Source organism: Rhincodon typus, chromosome 32 (assembly GCF_021869965.1).
Source record: "Rhincodon typus isolate 14 chromosome 32, sRhiTyp1.1, whole genome shotgun sequence".
Taxonomy (NCBI): domain Eukaryota; kingdom Metazoa; phylum Chordata; class Chondrichthyes; order Orectolobiformes; family Rhincodontidae; genus Rhincodon; species Rhincodon typus.
Window position 1 is genome coordinate 1372485 of NC_063363.1, and position 26102 is coordinate 1398586.

Genomic DNA, 26102 nt, shown 5'->3' on the forward strand with positions numbered 1-26102 from the left:
TAAGCCTCTTCTGCGCTTTTTCCAATGTGTTCACATCCTTCCTAAAGTACAACACCTAGAACTGTACACAATACTCTGGCTGAGGTTGAAGTGTTGTCTGATACAGATTTAGTGCAACCTTCTGCTCTTGTACTCAATGCCCCTATTAATAAGGACTTGGATATTGTATGCTTTATTAAGTGCTCTCTCCATCTGTCAATCCCAGGTCTGTCTGCTCTTGCACATCCCTTAGAGGAGTATTCTTTATGGTGTCTCTCCATGTTCTTTGTACCGAAGTGCATCACCCCTCACATTTTTCAGCATTGAACATCATCTGCCACCTACCACCCACTCCTCCAACTTTAAAAATGTTCTAGACAATTTCTAATCAACCTGTCAGGGATGTTACACACCTCTGGAGCAGGTGGGACTCGAACTTGGATCTCCTGGCTCAGAAGTAGGGACACTACCACCGCACCACAAGAGCCTCTTGAAATTCTACACTGTCCTCCTCACAGTTTACTTTTCCAAGTTTTGTAACAAATACAATTTTTTAAACTGTCCCCTGCACACCAAGTTCTAGCTCATTCAAATACATCAGGAAAACCAAGGGTCTCAAAACTGACTCTGGAAAACTCCTTTCCCAACAGTCCTCCAGCTTGAAAAATGCCCTTTACTCCCTTTTCAATTTGTCAGCCAATTTTATATACCACATTGTTTCTTGTTCCTTTTATTCCATGATGTGTAATGTTTCTCTCAAGTCTTGTGTGTCACTGTATCAAATGTTTTTTGGAAATCCATATACACCATACTAATACCATTGCCCTAATCAATCGTCTCTGTTCCCGTTTCAAAAAAACTTCAGCAAAATAGTTACACATGATCTTCCCTTGAAAGCTATGCTTCTTCCCCCTGGCTAACCCATATTTGTCCACACGACTATTAATGATAGAGTCATATGGTACAGAAAAAGACACTTCAGTCCAACTCGTCCATGCTGGACAGACATCCCTAATCTGATCTAGTCCCGTTTGCCAGCATTTGGTCCATATCCCTCTAAACCCTTCCTATTCATATAGCCATCTAGATGCCTTTTAAATGTTGTAATTGTACCCACCTGCATCACTACCTCTGGCAGTTTGTTCTGTATACGCACCATCCTCTGTGTGAAAAAGTTACCTGTCAGGCCCTCTTATAAAATATTTCTTCTCTCACCTTAAACCTATGCCCTCTAGTAGGCTATTCACCGTACTCACGCCCCTCGTGATTTTATAAACCTCTATCAGGTCACCCCTTAGCCTCTAACGTTCCAGGGGAAAAAGGCCCCAGTCTATTCAAGGGCCTCATTTTCCACATGGGGACCCTACAGCCCTCTGGACTCAATATTGAGTTCAATAATTTTAGGGCCTAAACTTTCCCATGTCCCAGTCCCCTACCCCACACACCAGGTCTTATTACCACATAGCCTGCCATTACACATCCCCTGTTGTTAGTCACTAACAGTCCCCATTAACAACTATTCACCCTCCCAGCCTGATCGTTAGCAACTCCTTTGTCTGTCCAACTGTCTGTCTCTCTCTTTGGGCTCTATCCTATCGTTTACTCCCTACCCCACCCACCTCCCTATTTTCTGCATATCAACTGACGTTTTCCCAGCCACCACCAGTTCTGAGGAAGGGTCACCGGACCCGAAACGTTAACTCTGTTTTCTCCTTCACAGATGCTACCAGACTTGCTGAACTTTTCCAGCAACTTTGTTTTTTTTCCCAGTCTATTCACCCTATCTCACTAACTCAAACCCTCCAATCCCAGCATCATCCTTGTAAATCTTTTCTGAACCCTTACAAGTTTAACAACATTTTTCCTATAGCAGCTGGACCAGAATTGAATGCAGTATTCCAAAAATGGCCAAACCAATGTCCTGTACAGCTGTAAATGACATCCCAACTCCCATACTTAAATGTTCTGACCAATGAAAGCAAGTGTGCCAAACACCACCTTCACTATCTATCTGTGACTCCACTTTCAAGGAGCTGTGCTTCTGCGTCCCTAGATCTCTTTGTTCGGCAACACTTCCCAAGGCCCTACCATTAACTGCATAAGTCCTGCCCTGGTTTGCCTTTCCAAAATGCAACACCTTGCCTTTATCTAAATTAAACGCCTTCTGTCACTCCTTGGCTCATTGGCCTATCTGATTAAGTGGAGGTACCGGTGTTAGACTGGGGTGGACAAAGTCAGAAATCTCACAACACTAGGTTATAGTCCAATAGGTTTAGTTGAAAACACAAGCTTTTGGACCCTCATTTGTTCTTCAGGTGTTAGTGAGAGAGGTATATCAGACACAGACTTTATAAGTAACGTACTAGCCATACCTCCTATTATTTGCATCCAAATCATTTATCTAAATGAGGAAAAGAGTGGGCCCAGCACCGATACTTGTGGTACACCGTTGGTCACGGGCCCCAGTCTGAAAAGCAACCCTCCGCCACTGCCCTCTGTCTCCTATTTAGAATTATTATTTGTAGAAATGTTCCCAGTATTAAAGCTAAACTGATCAGTCTGTATTTGCTGTATGCTCTTTAGAATATTTTTTGAACAAGGGAGTCATGTTTGCAATTCTCCACGTGACTGGTACCTGCCCTAAGCTTGGGGAAGACTGAAAGAGCCAGTTTGTCTGCAATTTCCACTTTTACAGGACTGCCCGATTTTATGAATGCTTGTACTTCATATGGTCCCATACAGGGGAGTAATTTTAAAGATCCAACATATAAATATTTCCTGTACCTTACGAATGGCTAATTTATATTGCCCTATATTGTGTTCTGACTTGCGCGCATATTGACTTGCGAACAGACTCCAGAATAGAACTTACTTGCAACCTGGGGGCTGCCTGTACTTCCTTCAGCACCCTTGGATGGTCCTGGTGCCTCATCAACTCTAAGTAGCGACAACTTATCTAGGACCACTTCCATATCAATCTGATTTCTTCTTGTGACTGAGTTTTCTTTGTGTCACCACAGACTAAGCAGCATCTTGTCCCTTGGCAAAAATATTCATTCAATTTCCCAGCCATGCGCCTACCTCCAGGTCATAGCTAGTTTTTAGTGTAACCAGTGTGCTGATATGACCAATTATATTGACTTGTTTCCTCAAAGTATATTTAATTTGGTACAAATAAAATTTAAATGTCAAAAATTAAATAAGAGAATGTAAAAATTATTGACAGAGGTTTCAACTATACAAAGATAGAGATGCCTGATATTCTAACATCCCAAAATGGGCATGATAGAAATATGGGTAATAGGAATGATGGTCAAACACCCTACAACAAATAGCAAATGCATTCGAACATATCCCAGACTTCTCAGCAGTCCTCTCCCTAAATATTAATGATGCTATTAGACCACCAAATCTCATTAAAACTTTACATGGGGCTACACATCTTCACTTTCAATGACTTGGTCTTGAAACTCCCTCAAACATTGCTCAGTTATGGACTGTTTCAACAACTGCTCAAGATCTAGTTCAGCAGCCTCTCTTCCTGAGACCAGGCTCCCCTGGATTCTTGCAAGCTGCATTTACTCTTGGGGATAATTCTAGTTTTTCACAGTGGGCTTCACCAGCTGGTACTTCCCCTGGATTTGTTTCCTGAGCTCTAATCTGGCTCAGTTGCCCAAAGCAAACATTGCTTATGGCCTTTCAGCCCTCACTGTTTGCTGTACTGAACGATTAATTGTGCACTAGTGTCTTTTGAGGCCTTCCTCATCTTCCCTGAGCCTTCACTACACAGTTATTCGGCTGCTGTAGGACTTTGTTGAGCACCCACGACACAAAGCCCATATAGTTCAGTTAACAGCAGCCTGGTTGGCTTCTCTCTTTCCTCCTCTAACCAGCTGGCCCTGGAACTGTTATGAATGACTTATTGAAGACTTTGTACCAAATGCTGATCGAATTGCTAGGCAGAATTGAATGCAACCAGTGTTTTGGAATGGTCAAATGTAGCAAACCCATAGAACTCTGTTCCTTAAATATTACTATTTTCACAACACTGGCTCTAGCACAAATTGATAGGACAAGACAGGAATTCATTGCAACACTTGCAAAGTCATTCTGTTGAACTGATGGACTTGAATGCTCACTTATATTGTCAGTTCAGTATTTTTAGATGATTTGTCCTTAATCCTGTCTGATGTTGTGAATCTGTGTTGTGTAGGACCTGAACCGTGAAGTTGTGAAAACTGACTGTGCTATGACCAAAATTCCTGAACTTGACTTTGAAATTCCACCATTCACACAGAAAGGAGGTAAGCAGTTTGTACCATGGTATTCAGAGCCGCTAGTGTCAAAGCCCCACCTTCTGGGCTTTGCTGTAATGAAGATGGAGGGCAATCAGAATAATACCAGCTTTGAGGCTGTGAGGAAATAAAAGACCTATTCTGGGCAGGTTATTTGGGAATGTAAAATGTCTGTGATGATTAGAATGGAAGGGAAAGGTGTTGGCTGAATGCCAGGAAGAATGTTTTGACATTGCTTTCCATAGCATGCTTGGGTAAAGAGAATAGCTTTGTGATCAAAGATTAAAGTAATACTCAAAATAAAAGTGTGAACTGAATATCATGCGATTTAGATAAAGTTAACTAGATATGAAGCGTTCTGTGCTTATTTGGGGGGGGGGGGGGGTGCGGTGCAGAGTGGGCTTTGCTTTGCACAATTTCCTATGAGGTTGGAGGCGTTTCCTGTGTTTGCACCTGCTGTGGTTAAAGGATGGGATCAGCAGTGCAGGTGGTTGTACCATCTTCATATGAGTGCTGTTGATGAGCCTGTTTGCTGCTTTCGTCTGTTCGTGGGTATATGTTTATGACAAATGCTGTAGCATGTTGATATTTCCTAGTGTTCTCTGATGTAATGATCCTGTTCGTGATGCTCGAAAGACCACCAGTAATTTCCTGTTTCCTTTGAAGCAATAAATCAATTGCTATAAGTAGAGACATCACAGTTGTAAAAATTTGAATTGTTGTTTTGGTGATCCTGAAAAACAACATAGTGTTATGGTTCCAGCTGATATTATTACTGGACCACTCAGATCCCAGACTGAAATCTGCTTGACAGATTATTTTTAAAGTTTGACAGGGTGGTCTATCACTGTAACACAAACTCGCAAGTTGCAGATATAGTTTTAACTATAAAATAAGAAATTTATTATGCAAAAGGAAAGAAGAAAAAATACAACAAACCAAGCTATTTACATGTAACAATTTAACAAATTTCAAACCGCAGTAAAATACAATATTCCACCAACGATATCCCTTTATTCAAACACCAGAGAGAATTCAGAGATAGTAGGAACTGCAGATGTTGGAGAATCTGAGATAACAAGGTGTGGGGCTGGATGAATACAGCAGGCCAAGCAGTATCAGAGGAGCAGGAAAGCTGACGTTTCGGGCCTAGACCCTTCTTTGGAAATGGACCCTTCTTCTCTGTTATCTCAGATTCTCCAGCATCTGCAGTTCCTACTATCTCTGAAACAATTTTAACCCCACTGCGAAGCCTCTTCTAAGGATGCTTACCTTGAAGTTACCCTCCTCCCTCCGGAAAAACCTCAGTGGATCTCTCTCCCACTGCAACTCCCTTGTAATCTCTTCGGCCCTGAAACTGCTTGACCACGTCCTGAAGCAAACCAGGTACTACAGCCACATCACCACCTTTCTTAGTACCTGCCTACGGAACCAGATCTTCCCCAATGGACTACAGTCCAAATTTAGGCCTTCGCAATTTGGCCCCAACCACGACAATGTCTACATTCAGAACATTGAGATCCTCAAAACTTTTCTCCCTGCGACCACCCCCCCCCCCCCCCCCCATTTCTGCAGAAGGGTCTAGGCCGAAACGTCAGCTTTCCTACTCCTCTGATGCTGCTTGGCCTGCTGTGTTCATCCAGCTCTACACCTTGTTATACCAGAGAGAATTCCCTCCTTTATCACATCTGTTGGTTTTACTTGTTTTTGGGCTTTGAGAATTTGTTAAGCAGTTTCTTTCTTGTGTAGTCACACAGCTGAGCTTAATCTTTTCTCAGCTTTGAGGAACCCCTTCAGGGTTCTTACCAAGTACTTCCGCTTGGAAGCTTTCACACTAAAACCCTCACACTGATGTAACCTATTTCCTAACAGCTTTGAACTAACTCCCTTCAGCAGCAGAAACTATGTTTATATAAACAGATTCAATCAAGACATCTGTGAACTGAACCCAAAAGCTTTCCAAGCTGTAGCTGTTTCCCCCGAGGCAGAACAAATATCAATTCCTATACTTCTAACTGAAAGCAAACTAATGATCTTCAGTGTTTACTTTATTCACTTAAGAAACTTTCCCAGTGCAAAAAAAAATTTTTTAAAAAGTCTTCAGAAATCGTGACAAGTTAATTATTTAACCCTTCTAACTCACTGGTGAAAACCCACGTGCTTCTTGTTCAAAATCCAGACTCTAAATGTAAATACGATATGCCTTAAATTACAAATTCTGCCCTTGATCTCAAAATCTGTCGTAAAACTGGGAATGATTGTTAATCATACACCCTGTATGCATGTTGTTGAATGCTGATAATTTAAAAGCTTGGATCTAAATTTCAGACTGTAGCATGCGATATCCACTTAGAGCTTCTTTTAATGGGAATTGTTTGTAGCTAGTCATAGATTGGTGGTATTGGAATGTATTTTGTTGAAGTGTTAGGTTCTTACACTGGGCTGTTTCTGTTTCTGCAGCACTTTCTACTCTTGAGGGTCTGATTGACAGAGCTGTTACTGGTCTAGAGCAGGACCAGCCTACACGGAAGGTAACAAGTGGTTTGTTTTTCTCTTGTCTTCAAATTCTGGTTGGCTCAGATTCTGGAACAGCATTGAATTTGTGCTGCACACGTTTGTCTCCTTTTGTAGAATCTCCCAGTTGTTGCGGTATCTCATCACAAGGGCAGAATTCAAAATATGTCAATATGCAAACAAGGAGCAAGAATTGGGCACTATGGCCTATTATAGCTTGCTTCACTATTTAATAACATCATGGCTGATCTGATTTTAACCTCAAATTGTACTTTCCTGCATATTCCTGATAATCTATCACCCCCTTGGTCATCAAGAATCTGTCTCCCTCTGCCTTAAAAATATTTAAAGATTCTGCATCCACTCCATTTGTTGAAGGGAATTCCAAAGACACTTAACCCTCTGCGAGAAAAACATTTCCTCATCTCTGTTTTAAATAGGCACCTCTTATCCTTAAACTACGACCCCTAGTTCTGGATTCTCCCAGCGGAGGAAATATTATTTCCGCATACATCCGGTGAACTCCCCCCAGAATCTTTTATGTTTCAGTTAAGTCACATCTGACCCTTGTAAACACCAGCCGATACAGGCTTAACCTATCAAAACTTTTCTCGTAAAGCAATCCACTCATTCTAGTCATTAGGCTATTAAACCTTCTCTGACCAACTTTCAACACATTAACATCCATTTGTAAGTACGATCACCAGTAATGTACTCCAGATGCAGTCTCACCAAAGCCCTAAATAACTGATGCATAATCTCCCTCCTCTTGCTTTCAATTCCCTTTCAGTAATCCATAACATTCTGTTTTCATGATTGTGCAGGTACAGCAAGCAAAGGTTTTTTGTAATTCATGACAAAGACACCCAGATCTCTTTGCATCTCAGAGCTCTACAGTCTCTCAGATACCAGCCTCAGCCCTGCCCCTTGACCTGTCAGTCCAGGGAGGACGGACCTATCCTCCCCAACTCCGCACCTACACTCACGTTTACTGGCTCCACCCCCACCTCTTTGACCTATCTGTCTCCTCTCCACCTATCTTCTCCTTCATCCATCTTCTATCTGCCTCCCCGCCTCCCTATTTATTTCAGAATCCTCTTCCCCTCCCTCATTTCTGAAGAAGGGTCTAGACCCGAAACGTCAGCTTTCCTGCTCCTCCGATGCTGCTTGGCCTGCTGTGTTCATCCAGCTCTACACCTTGTTAACAAAATTAGATAGACATGTTTTCCCTTGGACAAAACATGTTGGTTCTGGCTGATTATTTTCAACCTATTGAAGTGCCCTCTTGTAATATCTTTAATAGCTTCTGATATTTTACCTATGAGAGATGTTAAGCCAACTGGCCTGTAATTTGTTTTCTGCCTCCTTTCCTTTTTTTGATTAAAGGAATTACATTAGCTGTTTTTCAATCTAAAGGAACCTTCCCTCAATCTAATGAGTTTTAAAAAATTAAAACCAATGCATCAACCATCTCACTGGCTACTTCTTTTATGACCTTAGAATGAAATTCTTTAAGACCTGGAGACTTATCAATTTATTTCAACCATTACTCAGTACAACTTCTCTGGTCATTATAATTGTTGCTCATTCCCTTTCATTTTGAGAATGCTAATTAGTGCTTTAGGTTTGATGTTTATTTTTTCCATCTGTTGCAGGATTTGACCTAACAAAATATCTTATTCATGATCTCTATCCCAGGCAGTGGATCCCAGCGTGGCCTCTAAGATTGAGGAATTTATTGAAAAGCTAAAGAAGTTGAAAGATGTTGAGATGCCATTCACACTGGTAGTTAACGCTTTTTCTCTCTGTGCTTTGGTGTGTCACTGCTGTTGTTCTGTAAATATGAATTCTAGCGCACAGTAGTTGCAGGAGGCAAGCTGTTTATACACATGTAAGCTGGACTGGTCATGCAGACTAATTCTGAAAAGGAGTACATTGGTGCTTTGGCTGTGGTAATAAAGATGCCCAAATTATTGGATGCTGGGATGCATAGTAAAATATTTTAGAGCTTCAAAGTAAACTTCAAGGAGATATTAATAGTAAACAGGACAAAAATTGACAAAATTAATTTGGTGTTAGGAAATGTAAAGTTTTAAAAGAAGAAAGTAATTGTATTTTGGAGAAAATGGGGTGTGGAAAAGAACTTTTTTTAAAAAAAAATTGCTTAATTTCCTTTTGAGAAGGTAATGGTGAGCCTCCTTCATTGTAATAATTGAGCTCAAATGCAATGAATAGAGATCATAAAATTATTTGCTTGAATGTTACAAAAAGATAGGCTAGGCTGGAAAAATACATACTGTTTTCCTTGGGGAAGCAGAAATAGGTTTCTGGGGTGTTGAAATGCACCATAGGAGTTAGTGATTGACTCACAGACCAAGGGTACATTTCAGAATAAATTCCTTCAACTGCCTAATAGGGTGGGTCACCAAACAAGATCAGTGTCTTCCCTGAGTGGAGGATAAACACTGACAATGACATGACAAGGCTAAATGACCTGTTCCTATGCTGTAATTTGTGGGACAAAACAAGGGAAATGAGTTACCTCCTTCAGAGTGTATTTGCTTTATTGTTTCACTTAAACTGGTTTCCTTGTGCAGATTATTGATGATCCGTCTGGAAACAGTTTTGTCGAGAATCCCCATGCCCCACAGAAGGATGAGGCATTAACAGTTACTCATTACAAACGAGATGCTCATCAGGACAGCATGTTGGGACTGCAGGTGGGCATGGTTTTCTGGTCTGTATATAAATGACCTGAGTTAACCAGGATTTGTTCAGTCACCATTTTGTGTAAGGAGACTTAAGAAATGCTGTCATTCCTGGGATTGCCCAAGCCTAAAATTCGAACGGCCATTGAAGGAACCCAGTGCAGGAAACGTGATCCATGTGACTGAGAGAAAACTAACGGTGGCAGTGAGTGATTGAACTTTGTTTTCAACAACATTTTAATTTCTTGTCTGCTATCCTTCCAGGCAGCTACAGAAGAGGAGACACCCAAAACTGCCATGGATGACTTAAGAAATGAGGTAAGTGTTCCCAAGAGGACTGCAACATATTACAGTATTTGAAAAGAGGCAATGGTAGAAAGGCTGGATGTATATAAACTTGATCAGGCACCAGAACCAGATCTGATGCAGCTGAAGATATTAGGGGAAGTAAATGTTGAAACTGCAGAGACACAGGCCTTAATCTTTCAGTCCTCTTTAGGCACTGGGGTGACGCTAAAGGACTGTAGAATTGTAGGTGTTATACCTTTATTAAAAAAGTGCAAGGATAACCTCAGCATCTACTTGCCAGTGGTCATTTCCACTCTGTAGTGGAAAAGCTTTTGGAAATGATTTGGAATGTAGATTAATTGTAAAAAAAGCCTCTATATTAACAAAAAGTGAAATTGGTAGAGAAACTCAGCAGGTCTGGCAACATCTGTGGAGAGAAAACAGTAAATGTTTCAAGTCCACTGAGCCCTTCTTTGGAACATATGTATTTGATGGTAAATTGTGTTCAACTGACTGGCTTGATTTACTTTTAAGGGGGCAATGCAGTTGATGTGAACATGGACTTCACCTGGCATTTTATCACTAGGAACATGATTAGCTTACTACAAAGTTGAACCACATGCAATAAAAGGACAAATGACAACATAGGTATGAAATTGGCTGATTGACAGGAAACTTAATAGCAGTGAACAGTTTACTGAAATTTATTTGTAAGTGCCAAAATGAAATGTTTTGTTAGGAAGAGTGAGAAAAAGCAATGATAAAATTGTAAAGAAATGCTGAGTCATGCAGCTGAGGGTCTACGTGCACAAATCATTGAAGGTTGCAAGGCAGGTTGAGAATGTGGTTAAGAAGAAATAAAAACTGTGGGTTTTATGTGTACAAAGGCAAGGAGGGATGATGAACCTGTAGCAAATGCAGGTTTGGCCTTAGCAGGAATACTGTCTCTTTCTGCATGAAGCAATATTGGAAGGATGTGAAGCTTTTGAGATGGTGTAGGAAAATGATTTCAGGAATAGTTCCAGGAATGAGGAAATTCAGTTACACAGAACTTTGGGAAGCTGAAGTTATTTTCCTCTGAAAAGGGAAGAATGAGCAGTGATGTGTAAAGAGGTATCAAAAATCTGAAGCAAATGGAAAGGAATTGTTTCCATTGGTGGAAGATTCAAGAACTCGAGGACACCAATTTAGTGTGATTGGCGAAAGCAGTAACAGTGACAGGAGGAAAATCATGTTTACACGGCAAGCGGTTAGAATCTGGAATATGCTGCTTGAGAGTACTTAGAGACAACAGTAACTGGCTATGGGAAGAAGGTAGGCAATGAGACTAGCAAAGCTGTCTTCGACAGCTGGCGTGGATAAAGTGGGACGAAAAGTCTCCTGTGTGGTGATTTCTGTGACCTGTTATTCCAGTGATTGCCTTGCATTTCTGATTTCTCAACTTACATGCCCCCACCCACCCCACGCCCCTGCTGCCACCACCGAAAGAATGATTTCTTTAACAATGGTGTTGTTTCCTTGGATGTCAGATACTTATTTTCTGGTGTGTATCAGAATTAAAGGTGTGTGGTTCATGTTTATCAGTTACTCTTCTAGATTTCAGAAGCGTTTTTGCATTGTCAGCTGGTGGAATTTAATTTCAGTTAATAAATCTGGAATACAAAACTAGTCTTACCGATGGTGACTGTGAAACTATAATTTGATTATTGTAAAAACCCATCAAGTTCACTAATACCTTTTCGGGGAGGAAGTCTGCGGTCCTTTCTCTGTCTGGCCTACATGTGACTCCAGACCCACAGCAATGTGGTTGACTTAGCTGCTATCTGAAATGGTCTGGCAAGTCACTCAGTTCCAGAGAACCTAAGCATGGGCAGCAAGTACAGACTTAACAGTGATGCCACACTGTTCGGAAGAATAAGGGAAAATAATTCAAAGAAGGTTTTCCTGATGTTAGGATTAGGAGCAGTTTGGGAATACTTAAACTCTGCATCCAATGACCAGACTGACCTGAAGAATATTTAAATCTAAAATCAGTTATGATTTTCACAAAGGGAACTGTGTGTTGTTAACTGTCGTGTTTTCTTCTTTTGATAGGTATTACAGTTCAGTACCAATTGTCCACAGTGCAATGCACCTGCTGAAACCAACATGAAATTAGTGCGTATCCTTTCAGTGTTTGATGTGACGAGATAGTAGGTGAGGAGGTGGCTCCTGTAGAACCCAGCTTATTTGTACGAAAATTACAAATGTCAAATTTGAAAGAGATGCTTGATTCCAGGTAGAAACTCAAAGTTAAAAAAGCAGCTCCCAGTCAAGTTAGACAGCAAGTTAAAATGTGGAAATCTTAAGGTGCAGAAGTTTTTACTGCTGTTCTGTTTCCCTTGCCCTCACTCACTGAATACACTGATTGTGAATGTCAAGCCTGGTTCAGGGACCATTCCCTGTGAGAGTCTGGCCAATGACTGATAACAGGCTGTTTAATGTGACTGGCATCAAGTCTTCCTGATGTTTTCCACGCATTCAATTTGGTTGTTGATTCTTGACTATCAAGAAGCTGATAGTCTAAGGGGAGGGAGAAGTCATGTGGAAGGTAGGTTGGATGTCCTGTATCTCCGGCACCAAGCCTGATTATTGTGGTGGGGGCCATTTCAGACAGTGGTATACTGTACCACCTCAACTCAATGAATTCTGCACAATGACAGTTCGAACTGGCTTCTCCCTGTTCTGTGTAACTCATTCACTTTTCATTGGAGATGATAATGAAAGCATTCAGATTAAAAGCTGTAGGAATTCACTATAACAAGGTGTAGAGCTGGATGAACACAGCAGGCCAAGCAGCATCAGAGGAGCAGGAAAGCTGACGTTTCGGGTCTAGACCCTTCTTCAGGAATTCACTATAATATCCTTTTCCCTTATGAAACATCTAGCAACATTTCATTCAAAATAAAACAATCTTGGGAGAATGGGGCAACTTTACAGGTATTGAAGTCAATTGATGATTGGAAACGTCATTCTGGAGCTGGACACAGTCAGTCTCTGAAAGTGAAAGCTATATTTCTGTTTTAGAGACTGGATGCTTATCCAAACGGTTTCTCTAACTTGAGATTTCCAACTCTTTGCCTTTTGGTCAGGACAAAAGACCCTTTGGTTTTGGATGATATGGGGTTTATTACACATTGAATCATCATATCTATACTCTTCTTAAAATTTTTTTTGAAGCAGTCTGAGAAATGGTGTGGATGACTGCTCAACTGGTTATGAAAGGAATTATTTGCATCATAACATCATGATTGGCCTACAGTAAAAGGCAATGAACCAGGGTTTGCCTATTCAAATGTTTGCTATTCATAGGTTGCTTCGCTCAGTCATTGAATGTCCTTGAATTTCATGTCAGGTTCCCAATGGGATTAGAATATACACATGCACCTGGCAAGAATTAACAATACTCTCATAAATCCATTCTTTTTGATTTTTTTTTTGCTTTTGTTGCCAAAATTTATGCTTGGCAAGGACAGTGGCAGCATGCTGACTCCCACTTAGAGCCACACTGCCCTGCATTTGCAATCGCTTCCCCTTGAGTAGTGCCAGTGTTTTTCTTCATCACAGATTCCTAGAGATCCCACACTTTAAGGAGGTGATCATCATGGCAACAAACTGTGGAGCTTGTGGACACAGGACCAATGAGGTAACTTTCACAAATGTTCCAGCTTTCTAATTTATCATGGGGTGGGGAACAGAGTCCTTTGGGTGTGGGACGAAGACTGAAGTATTGACACTGGCATTGTGAAAGGTAATTTTGCCTCTCCCATTCTTTTGTCCTGTGCAGAAATTGGTTCCTCTTTAGATTTATCTGCGCTAGGCCCTCATCATTCCAAATAGGATAATCTGATGAGCTAATCCGTGACTTCTAATGCTGCTAGTCTAGACTGGCATCAGAGTAGCCTGGGTGATACTTTCCCAACCACTGTCACTAACTGTCTCCCCTGTGGCACCGAGAGAGTGCAGGTTAACTGTGGAGAGTTTCAGGTTTGTACATTCACTGTGACTGTCTATATCATGCAGTAGCAACACAGCCCTCTTCCCTACACTAAATCTGTCAGTTACTCAGGTACTGCCCTTGCGAAAGGCAATTACATGCTGCTGCTGTGTAATATAGCAAAGCCAGTGAAGATCTGGTTTTGAATAGAAATCATGCAGCAGTATAGACTCATACTTGAGCAAAAGCTCTGAATAAAGAGATGACAAGGTGTAGAGCTGGATGAACACAGCAGGCTAAGCAGCATCAGAGGAGCAGGAAAGCTGAAGTTTCAGGCCTAGACCCTTCAGAAATGAAGAAAGGTCTAGGCCCGAAACGTCAGCTTTCCTGCTTCTCTGATGCTGCTTGGCCTGCTGTGTTCATCTAGCTCTACACCTTGTTATCTCAGATTCTCCAGCATCTGCAGTTCCTACTAGCTCTGAATAAAGGTTTGTGTTTGTTCCTGCAGGCCAGTGAGATCCCAAACCCTGCTCTGATGAGCTAACTCCATTCAAACTGAAGCAGCAGTGCTATAGTTGCCCCATTTATGCCATTGGGCTAAAGAATTTTTTTAAAAAAGGACTAGCTCCTGCTCATTATTTAGTGACCTGTTGCGAAGTTCGAGGAACAATGAAAAACTTGCATACGTGTATTCTGCCTTTCACAACCACCATGTATTGGAAGTGCTTTCCACGTAATGAAGTATTTATGCAGGGAAGTCTCTGTTGGAATGCAGAAATGAGCTATTGTCTGACTTAACGAGACAACAAGGTGTAGAGCTGGATGAACACAGCAGGCCAAGCAGCATCAGAGGAGCAGGAACGCTGACGTTTCGGGCCTAGACCCTTCTTCAGAAATGGGACGTCATCCATGGGTGCTCCGACAGTAGCCACATGGCCAATGGTGGCGGGCACATTGTGGGGAAGGTCCTGGGTCGGGTTGGGGATTTGGGAGGTGGAGGAAGCCCGTTTTGGGTGGTAGGCACCAGTAAGTTTACTGTACTTACGGTTTTTTGTGCCCAATAAAGCTAAGTAGAATTGTGAGTTCAGGTTGTGGATCCTACGAAGAATAAAAAACAGGAGAGGTCCTTTGCAGGTTGGGGAGAGGGAGGCTCTGAGCTGGGGTAGGCTTGATTGTAGTGCCAGGAGATGCCGGCGCATTGCTGCGAGTGTGTGTTTCAGGAATCGCAGGGAGAAACGGTTTTGAAGGATCTCAATGTTCTGAATGTAGACATTGTCATGGTTGGGGCCAAATTTGGAAGGCCTAAATGTGGACTGTAGTCCATTGGGGAAGATCTGGTTCCGTAGGCAGGTACTAAGAAAGGTGATGTGGCTGTAGTACCTGGTTTGCTTCAGGATGTGGTCGAGCATTTTCAAGGCCGAAGAGATTACGAGAGAGTTGCAGTGGGAGAGAGATCCACTGAGGTTTTTCCGGAGGGAGGAGGGTAACTTCTTCAGGGTAGGCATCCTTAGAAGAGGCTTTGCAGTGGGGTTAAAATTGTTTGAGATAGTGGGAACTGCAGATGCTGGAGAATCTGAGATAACAAGGTGTAGAGCTGGATGAACACAGCAGGCCAAGCAGCATCAGAGGAGCAGGAAGGCTGACATTTCGGGCCTAGACCCTTCAGAAATGGATCCTGTCTGACTGATGTACACTGTGGTCAAACAGCCTCGAGAAAAAGAGAGAATTCTTGTGTGAAGGACAAGAGTTCGGGTGTTGTGGCACCTAGCAAGGAGTCAGAATGGGAGGATGGCAGAGGTGATTGTTGGGGAGAAAAAGGGAACAGGTGGAATTGTATAATATTGCCTATTTCTTTTGTATTTTGCAATTTTTAGGTGAAGTCCGGAGGTGCCACAGAGCCTCTGGGCACTAAAATCACACTGCGGATTACGGACCCTTCTGACATGAGCAGAGACTTGCTGAAGGTACAGCATTGCTTCCTGATGATAGTTTGCAGCAGTGTTATGTGATTGATGAGCTTTGTAATGTGTTCTGCTGTTGAACTTTTTACACTTGAATGAACCTGTTGAATTGTGGATGATTATAACTTTACAGACCGCGCATTTTTGTTTATGGGATGTGGGTGTGCTTGCAAGGTCAGTATTTATTGCCCTGGAGTAGGTGGTGATGAAGTGCCGCCTTGAACTCTGCAGTTCATGTGGTGTAGGGAGGGAGTTGTGGGATTTCACCCCAATGACAGAGAAGGGTTGGCGATGTATTGGATCATGAGTTTGATTGGTAACTTGAACGTGATAGTGTTCCATTGTATTTGCCACCCTTGTCCTTCAACCTGGTAGAGTCATGGATTTAGAAGGTTCTGTTGAAGGAGGCTTGACCAATTGTTGCAGTGCATCTTGTAACTGGTAGATGCTGCTGCCATTACATTGTTAATGGAGGGAGTGAATGTTGAAAGTGATGGATGTGGTGCCAATCAAGCAGGCTCCTTCATCCTGGATGATGTCAGATTTCTTGTGTTGTTGGAGCTGTGCTCATCCACTCAAATAGGGAGTATTCCTTCACTCTATTGACTTACACCTTATAAATTGTGGACAGTCTTTGGGGAGTCAGGAGGTAAGTTACTTGCTACAGGATTCTCAGCCTCTGACCTGCTGTTGCAGCTACAGTATTTATATGGCTAGTTCAGTTCAGTTTCTGGTCAAAGGGTGAAGATTAGATTCTTTCTTGTTGGAGATGGTCATTGCCTTGTACTTGTGTTACTTGACTGTTACTTGCTATGTATCAGACCAAGCCTGGATATAGTTCAGATCATGGTGCATATGGACAACGATTTGCAAATGGTGATGCACGTTCTTCAATGATCAATGAACATTCCCAATTTTGACCTTATGATGAAGCAGCTGAAGATGGACACTACCCTGAGGAACTCCTGCAGAGTTGTCCTGAAGCTGAGGTGATTGATCTACAGTAACCACAACCATCTTCCTTTGTGCTAGGTTTGACTCCATCCAGTGAAATGTTTTCTCCTTGATTACCATTGACTCCAGTTTTCCTAGGATGACTCAATCGTATACTCAGTCAAATGCAGCCTTGATGTCTCTGACCTCATTTCTGGAATTCAGCTCTTTTGTCCTTGTTGGAACCAAAGCTGTAATGAGGTCAGGAGCTGAGTGGTCCTTATGGAACCCAAACTGGGTGTTGCTGAGCAGGTGCTGCTTGATAGCACCATTGATGACCCCTTTTGTCACTTTATTATGATCAAGAGTAGACTGATGGGGCAGTGGGTATAGGCTAGTTTTGGATTTGTCTTACTTTTTGTGGATAGGATGTACCTGGGTAATTCTCCACTTAGCCAGGTAGATGCCTGTGTTGTAAGTGTACTGGACAGCTTGGCTCAGAGCATGACTTGACATGATTTATAATTGAGTTGTGCTTTTCATGGGTGTGTCAGTACAATTTGTAATTCTGTCTTTTTTACCTTTTGCAGTCTGAAACCTGCACCATCTCTATTCCAGAGCTGGAATTTCAGCTCGGAATGGGCATTCTTGGAGGAAAGTTCACCACTTTAGAAGGGTTGCTGACAGATGTGAAAGAATTGGTGAGAAATGTTTATTCTTCTAAACTTTATCAATATTCTGTACCCGGAAATGCTGGAAACAATGGCAGATGTTTGTGATACTTTCAACTTGTCTAGGGCCAATGGAGGCAGAGACCTGGTGCTCGTTCTTACTCTTGCCCTCATCCTTCCTCAATCCCACAGAGAAACAGTGTTGTTACATAATTTTTGTTTTCTTTATTCATTTATGGAATGAGGGCGTCGCTGGCTAGGCGGCATTTATTGCCCATCCCTAATTGCCTAGAAGGCAGTTCAGAGTCAGCCACATTACTGTGGCTCTGAAGTCACATGTAGGCCAGACCAGGTAAGAATGGCAGGTAAGAAAGGACATTAGTGAACCAGATGGGTTTTTCCGACAATTGACAATGGGTTCATGGTCTCATTAGATTCTTAATTCCAGATATTTTTATTGAATTCAAATTCCAACATCTGCCAAAGTGGGATTTGAACTCCGGTCCCAGAATGTTTCCTGGCTCCCTGGATTAACAGTCCAGCGATAATACCACTAGGCCATAAAATAAAAACCATTGAAGGGTAAATGGGAAACAGCAGCAAGAAAAGTTCTGAGGAAGGGTCACTGGACCCGAAACGTTAACTTTGATTTTTTTTCTTCACAGATGCTACCAGACCTGCTGAGCTTTTCCAGCAACTTTGTTTTTGAGCAAGAAATGTGGGTTCACTTTCTGGGAAGTATTAGAAATAAGCAAGCATTTCTCTTGTTTAAAACGTACCAACTCTGCCATCAAAGCAGATGCTTGTAAAGTGTGTTGGACTTTGAGAATTGGCCATTCCTTCTCCCGGCATTCAGTTGTTGAATTGCATCTTTAACCTATGTACAACTCTTTGGATAGTTCTGGTTAATAAATTTTAGTTTGTGTTGAAGCAACAGACACACACAGAACATATTACTCCATGTTTGGGAGCATTACAAAGCAGCACAGAGTCAAAGGGCTGTAAGCAATGAACACATCTCATCTGAACGCTGTAACAGATCTTTAATGTTATACTAAAGCGTTTGTACAGACATTTAAGCACCACTGATCCTGCATGGTTTGCAACAAATGGAAAAGCAATACAGATTATTTCGGAGATTGTGCCAATCTTGGCTGTTAATACTGAACTCCAACTTGTTTGTTGTTCTGAGAGTTTGAAAAGTGGCTTGTGGGATATCTCACTGTTTACTTCTTATTTGTAGATTATGGCAAAGAATCCATTTTTTGCTGGGGATAGCTCTGCTCCTCAAAAATCTGAAAAGCTCAGAGAATTTGGGCAGAAGTTGGATGAGGTAAAAGAAGTGATTAACTGCTGAATTTCATATATAAAAATTTTGATTTATTCTTCAGATGAACTAATGAAGTGTTCCTCCAGTTCTGTCTAGTTGAAGTATGCATCAGACTAGTTTCACGATCATAGAATCCCTACAGTGTGGAAGAAGGCCATTCGGCTTATCGAGTCCACACCAACCTTCCAAAGAGCATTCCACCTGGACTCGGCCCTCTACCCCACAACTCTGCATTTCCTATGGCTAATCCACATAACATGCACATCTTTTGGACTGAGAGGAAACTGGAGCACCCGAAGGAAACCCACCCAGACGCAGAATGTGCCAACTTCACACAGACAGTCGCCTGAGGCTGGAATTTAACCCAGGTCCCTGGCACTGTGAGGCAGCAATGCTAACCACTGGGGCACCGTGTGCCCCAATGTGCAATTTACAGTTGAGCCAGGTAGGAGTCAAACCTACAGTCTCCTGATCCGGAGTCAGGCGCAATATCCATTGCGCTTCTGGCCTTGTGCTTAATGGTCCTGTTGTAGCTCACCCTGTACGAGTGAATCCTGCTGGCACTGAGCAGTGACTGGAAGCTGAACCAGACTCAAAACCAATTACTATTTTAAAATAAACCTAATGCTTTACTGGAGTGACCTCCAGCTAGCACCTTTCTCCATGGTTGAACTTTATGTAAATGCTGTTCCAATTCTCATGTTTGCAGGACTTGCTGTTCCACTGTAAAATGCAGTGAAGTAAGGAATTGATTGCGTTGAGGGAGTCTGTTGGTGTGTGGTTGGCTCTCTGGAAGTTGGCAATCAAAATAAAATAGCTGACAGTGAATAATTCTTTGTCTGTAGACAGTAACAGAAGGCGGAGTGATTCACAGGCAGAGAACTTGATTCTAATCTTCAGTATCACTGAAGGCATAGTCGACGGTTTTATCATTCATTGTTTCTCCTTTCTGTGTATATACTCCACCCTGTATGAGTGGATATGGGATTAGGTTTACTGCATGGCCACTGGCACATTCTCCGGGATTTTGTCTGTGGAATTTATTCCCACTTTTTTTTCTATGGGATACTAGGACTGTTAGAGTCATATTGCATTGTTCTGTAGTTCATAGTGTAGCTAAAAGTGACTTAAATTTCTAACTCTTGCTTTCAAAATCCTACCTGTCTTTGTGGTCTCCAAGTACCATAACCCTCCAAGCTCTCTTGGCTCCTCTAATTTTGGCCTCTTGAGCATCTTCAAATTTCATCACTCCACCATTGGTAAAAAGATATGAAGTTGCTAAGAGCCTAAACTCTGGAATTCAATACCCCAACCCCTGCAACTCCACATTTTTCCTTTTTATAAAATGTTCCTTAAAAGACATCTCTTTGACCAAACTCTTATCAAATTGTTTGACTTTGCTGCTGTGAAGATCATTGATAAAACACCAAGTAAAATATCCCAATGGTATTTGTAGCAGCAGCTACATTGTGTACTGATGTAAGTACTGATGAGAAAAGCTGCTATGCTGCGTGTGGCCACTTGTCAGGTGAGCCACATCAGTGGCTGAGATTCCTCAAACCTGTGCAGCTTAACTTCCAACTATTTTTGTATTTTTCTGTGCTTTGGCTGAACTCTCTTTTTAAAATTGAATTTAATTCTGTTTATTTTTTCCTTCAGATTATTGCAGGTAAGAGAGAAGCTCACATCATTCTTAAAGATTCGGCAGGAAACAGTTATCTCCAGGTAAGTGCTGCTGGAATAGCTTCACCTGTTTAAACACAGCGGGGTGGGGTAACAACCTCGCATGTACTGCAGGCTGTGTACAAAAAAGCAACTTAAACGATCTGAACATACTATTTGATTCCCTGTACGCCCCCCCAGTCAAAAACAGGAATGTCCCCACTGATGAGATAATCAGTTATTCCCAGAACATGGAACCAAAATGGCATTTGCACAACTGGTGTGATGAAGCAGTTTCAGAGATTGCTAACTGCCTTTGTCCTGGTTGTGTCTCTACACCTGAGGTTTCGCTGTCCTTTGTCCAGAATTAATATCAAGTGACTGGTCACTTCAAGCTCCACAGCCTTTTGTTTTCAGTGAGTAACTGCTGTGAGAAAAGGAAATTCCATAAATATTTTGTAGTGATGACTTGAACTGTTTTTTTTGATTTGGGAAGTGCTATAATGACAGAAGAGACAAGGTACAGGGTACAGCCTGGTGTTTGGGAATGGGATTTAATTATTATTATTGGGCTGCATTCCTAACTCATTTGCTTGTTTTCCTCTCTTTCTCTCTCTGTAGAATTTATATGCCCCAGATCCTGATCCAGAAATGAAGATTGAAAAGTATGAGCGCACGTTTGAAGATAATGAGGAACTTGGTTTGAATGACATGAAGACTGAAAATTACCAGGAGCAGGAAATGGATAAATAAAACTGAGCAGGGTTAAGTCAGGAGGGTGATAGCTGGTGTGATTTTTTTATTTTGGTGTACCATGTGAAATATTGAAATAGATATTTATCTAAGGAAAGGGGATCCCGAAAGAGTGGATCGTTGAAGTGTCTGTAATGGAATGTGATGTGGATGTGAGTCTATTCCATACACTTCACAGATCCTGAATGTTGGAATGCCAATTGATACAAAGTGAAAGGAGTTGCTGGATTTATCTTTATTCTGTGTTCCTCCAACCTTCCAAGTTGGGAGTAAATATCCACATAGCCTTCAGTTGGTCCTTCCTGATCAAACTCAAATGAGGACAAATGGCAGGAGAGAGCTTAACTTACCACTCGGTGCAGGTCATTTGGTGCTTGAATGTAATATTTTGTTACTAACTCATTCTAACTTCATGTAAAAAAAAAATTATTTATGCAGAAGGTCATTTGCTTCTAAATGCAGTACATTGTTGGGTTCACGAGTCTGACCAGGTGGATAGGCCATTCTGTCAGTTGAATTAGTGCACCAAATGCAGCTTTCCATTATCTCTTTTGTATTGTGGTTCAGTATTTTGAGTTGTACAATTTGCAGGTGATCAATCAGGAAACAGTATTGCCCAATGTGTTGTGTAGCTGTTCTGTACAATTCTGTACATTTGACTGGTAGTCTAGAGGCGATAATGGATTTGATGCCTAAGTTGATTGTGGTACAATATGAGAAACTGTTCTATTTGCTACAAGACCAGGATGGACTCATTGTTAAGATTGTGGGATTAGTGTAGCATAAAAAATTGGCTGCACGTCTTGTGTATCTCCAAGGCTATTGTATGTTCATAGAAACGTTTTAAGCAGAATTGCACTTTGGAACCTCTGAATCCCTCATCCTATTTCACAACCCTAATCTTAGGTAACATTCTGAAGCTTTTCAACCATCAACTTGCATTATTTTGTTAACAAACATATAAAAACATTGCTGAAATTGGTATTAATCCAAGTAATTTGCTAATTGCTTGTGTAGCCAAAGTGGGCTGGGTGTTTACGTTGGTGAAATCAGAATGAGCACATATTCATATTTTGTTGATTATGGAGTGGAATCCTACATTTCGTTAAAGTGAAAACAAAATACCGAGAGACCCAAAATTTAAATTTTTGGAAATACTCCAGGAAGATGATAACAGGAGAATTCAAACTGAAACTTTTCCTGTCCAGAGATGCTGCCTGATTTAAGTATTCCTAGCATTTTCCGTTATTCTCTTTTTCAGTGTCAATTGTAGGATCCAGAGTAATTAAATCTTCACTCCTGATATATTTAATAAATATATTGACCTTCTTTATAACTTGCAGTTGTCTGTTTTTCTCAGTTTCTGGTGTTTTAGGCTTTGTTCTTGTGCACAACCCTGCAGGAAAGTACATGTTCATTGTAGTACAAGTACATTGCATTCAAAGGAAAGACAAACCAACTTTAAGGACACAGTGAACTTAACTGGAGTCTCAACGGGGTTTATAGCAAGTTGCTGGTCAGCTTTTGGAACTCCTGTATTTTATATATTCCCTTTCTACCGCACACTGCCTCACAATCTCCAGTAAGAGACAAAAGATAAAGATCGATTTGAAGAAACTTTCTCTAATTCCTTTTAAGTAATCAATCAAGTCACAAGCTGTGGACTGACTGGAGGCTGTCACACTCTAACCCTTCACAGAAAGTTGTCAACCATTCTCATTGTCTTCCTGCCTTTTTGAATGATTGACGATGCCTAAAACGATTTGTAGTGACAACAACTTGAAGTGTCCCATTCCAGTCACAGACTCAAACGATCATCACCAATACATAAAATATTTGGATATGGCAAATTTAACATTTTTTTTTCAACTCAAGAAACAAATTTCATACCTAGTGGTTTGATCAAAAATAGTTTTAAAGCTTTTCTGTTTATAAACATATTTCAACATCTTAAAGCATATGTGCTTGTTTTCTCTGATCCCTTGTTATTTCTAGATTAAGAAAGACTATATTTACACTTTACCCTTCATATCCTCAACACTTCATAGTGAGTAAATTACCTTTGAAGAGTTAAGTAGAAGCAACAATTGAAAGACAATAGAGATAACAAGGCCTGTTGCCTGCCACTTCAATGCACCACCCTGCTCTCTGGCCAACATCTCTGTCTCCGGCTTGCTACAGTGGTCCAGGGAAGGCCAACGCAAGCTGGAGGAACAACACCTCATTTTCCGCTTGGGGACCGTACAGGCCTCCGGACTCAATATTGAGTTCAATAATTTTAGGGCCTAAACTCTCCCATGTCTCAGCCCTCCACTCCACACACCAGGCTTTGTTACCACATAGCCTGCTACTACACACCCCCTGTTAGTCACTAACAGTCCCCATTAACAACTATTCACCCTCCCAGCCTGATCGTTAGCAACTCCTTTGACTGTCCAACTGTCTTTCTCTCTCTTTGGGCTCTATCCTATCGTTTACTCCCTACCCCACTCACCTCCCTATTTTCTGCATATAAACTGACATTTCCCCAGCCACCATCAGTTCTGAGAAAGGGTCACCGGACCCGAAACGTTAACTCTGTTTTCTCCTCCACAGATGCTGCCAGACTTGCTGAGCTTTTCCAGCAACTTTTGTTTTTGTTCCTAACAAGGTGTAGAGCTGGATGAACACAGCAGGCCGAGCAGGAAAGCTGAAAGTTTCGGATCTGGACCCTTCAGAAAAAAAAAATTGGAAGACAATAGACTGATTTGATGATGTTGGTTGAGGGAAATTATCCCCCATCTTTGTCTAAATGTAATGTTTTTATATCTTCTAGACAGATGAGGAATGAAAATTTGGGAAAGATACACAATGTAAAACTGATCGGATCTTGCCCCTCTTACACTATCGAAAGAGTTTTAATTGATTCCAGTTCCCTGAAGAGAAGTGGCACAGAAAGTGTGCTAACTCTCAATGATTCTAGGCAATGCTGTAATAAGTTCAACCACCACATTTTTAAGCAGGCTGGCTGATTCACTGGCTTTTCTACATAGCTTGGATACAAGTAGGTGCCTTGCCTGTTTAAGAATCACCTTGAACAATTAACCTTTCTCAGTACACTGGGCTGGACCCCAGGATCCTGCACTGAGGCTACCTAAGTTCTTTAATGGGAAATGCTCATGTGGACAATCAAAACATTTCATATTCCACTTCGCAAGCTATTTCTCTCACATCTCTGACTAATTTTCACTTGCTACTTCTTGCAAACTCCTCTATTATATTGTCTTTCTAAAACATGCTACAATTTTTCATGCAAGAGGAAATGGTGTATAATGTATTTTAACACCTGAAACTCAACAGCGTGAAGAACATGAATTCAGGAGATAGCTAGCACTGGGATATGGCAGCTTTTGCACAATTCCACTGGAAGTTCTGAGGTGTTCCGAATAGACTCAATCTCCTTTCCCCTTTTCTGTCAGCTACTGCTCAATGCAGCTATAATCTCCGTGGCACAAATGTCAAAGTTTGTTCATTTGATAGCCTTTGTTGGGTTGGTGTCCCTTGCCTTTGTCCAAGTTGTGAGCTAACCCTAGGACCTGAGCTTAAAAAGCAAGGCAGACGCTCAAGTGCAGTACCACAGGGAGTGCTGCAGTGTTGGATAAAACGTTAGGTACAGGCCCTAATCTGTTGTTAGCTGGATTTTAAAAGCTTTGGCAATTGGCTGTTGCCTTTTTGAGTCTAGATGACTCTCCATCAGATCTGAAGTGTGGAGGTGACAACGTGTATGCTATAGTTTGCAGGGGGGGAGGGGGAATGGTGTAGGGTGCTGGTGGCAAAAAGATGTTGATAGTTCAGGATGCTGTCTGACCTGCTATGATCTCTGACATTTGCTGTTTTCGGTACAGATTCTAGTATCTGCAATAATTTGCTCCTGCCTGTTAGCTTTGATGTTTAGCATGCAAATAGGCAATAGCCTAGTGGTATTATCGCTAGACTATTAATCCAGAGACCCAGGTAATGCTCCAGGGACTTCGGTACAAATCCTGCTGTGGCAGATGATAGAATTTGAATCCAATAATAATCTGGAATTAAGAATCTAATGATGACTATTAAACCATTGATGATTGTCAGGAAAAGCCCATCTGGTTCACTGATGCCATTTAGGGAAGGAAATCTGCCATCCTTATCTAGTCTGGCCTACATGTGACTCCAGACCCACAACAATGTGGTTCACTCTTAACAATGAGGAATGGGCTATAAATGCTGGTCCAGGCAGCAATGCCCATATCCCACAACTGAATTTAAAAAAAGGTAGTTGACTACTAGTTGTGTAGGTTTTCAGTGATTCTGCATGAATTAATTCATTGTTGATACCCATGTATGGTGCTGATCAGGGACTGAGATACACACCTTGAAATAAAGTTACAAGTTATGCTGAATATAATTTCCCTGCTAGCATCTTGTGGCACAGTGGTGGTGTCCATTCCTCTCATCCTACATGCCCTGAAGGTGTTACGAATGAATAAATTGACTGAAAATACTATAATTCTCCTGCTGCTGATATTCCACAACGCATAATGAATGTCCAGTTTTGGTTTTTCAATCTGCTAACAGTTTGTCTTCCTTTGCTTGATGGAGGCCGCCTCAGTTTTGGAGAGGGAGCGTAGTTGAATTCAAATCCTTGTTCTCATCTGGAAGCCTGCTCGTTCATTAATGAACAGTTTACAGTTCTCAAGACCCAATTCTTAGCACACTTCATAGCATGATCAGAGAAATCTATATAAATGCATCTTATTACAGGGACTGGAGCCTGGACAATCCGATCGATCCCAGCCACAATGTTGTAGTTTACAGGATCTCTGTGATCACCTGCTGAGGGTGTCCATGGACAGGACATCTCCACCATTGTTATCACTCAAACAGGAAGGGGGGGGAGATGGTTAAAACAATGTCTTTGTGAAGTGCCTGTAGTTTGATTCCTGGGTAATGTGAGGGCGGGCAGGCAGTCAGTGGGAGTGGGGAGTGGCGAGTGGGCAGTTTGGGGGGTGGAGGG

At 41.6% G+C, this 26102-nt stretch overlaps 2 protein-coding genes across 2 annotated transcripts in view; both read left to right on the forward strand.

Moving 5' to 3' along the window:
- Positions 1–3255: 3255 nt before the first annotated feature.
- Positions 3256–22403, forward strand: zpr1 (ZPR1 zinc finger). Its single transcript, XM_048615343.1, has 13 exons — positions 3256–3276; positions 4193–4283; positions 6735–6805; positions 8487–8573; positions 9386–9508; positions 9761–9814; positions 11879–11945; positions 13399–13469; positions 15635–15724; positions 17245–17355; positions 18569–18658; positions 20315–20380; positions 20939–22403. Exons 1-13 carry the CDS (start codon positions 3256–3258, stop codon positions 21068–21070), a joined length of 1074 nt encoding a protein of 357 aa, XP_048471300.1. The 3' UTR covers positions 21071–22403.
- Positions 21750–26102, forward strand: part of LOC109922892 (BUD13 homolog) — a 33151-nt gene continuing 28798 nt past the window's right edge. The window contains exons 1-2 of the mRNA XM_048615344.1: positions 21750–21836; positions 23066–23117. Coding sequence (XP_048471301.1) covers positions 21750–21836; positions 23066–23117 — 139 coding nt within the window. The remainder of the gene's footprint in view (positions 21837–23065; positions 23118–26102) is intronic.

Bases quoted from the DNA above. Each gene is read 5' to 3' on its own strand.
- zpr1 (XM_048615343.1), top strand. From the start codon at position 3,256: ATGGGCATGATAGAAATATGG. The intron at 3,277-4,192 runs GTAATAGGAATG...TGTGTTGTGTAG, and splicing joins TGGGCATGATAGAAATATGG to GACCTGAACCGTGAAGTTGT. The intron at 11,946-13,398 runs GTATCCTTTCAG...ACAGATTCCTAG, and splicing joins AACCAACATGAAATTAGTGC to AGATCCCACACTTTAAGGAG.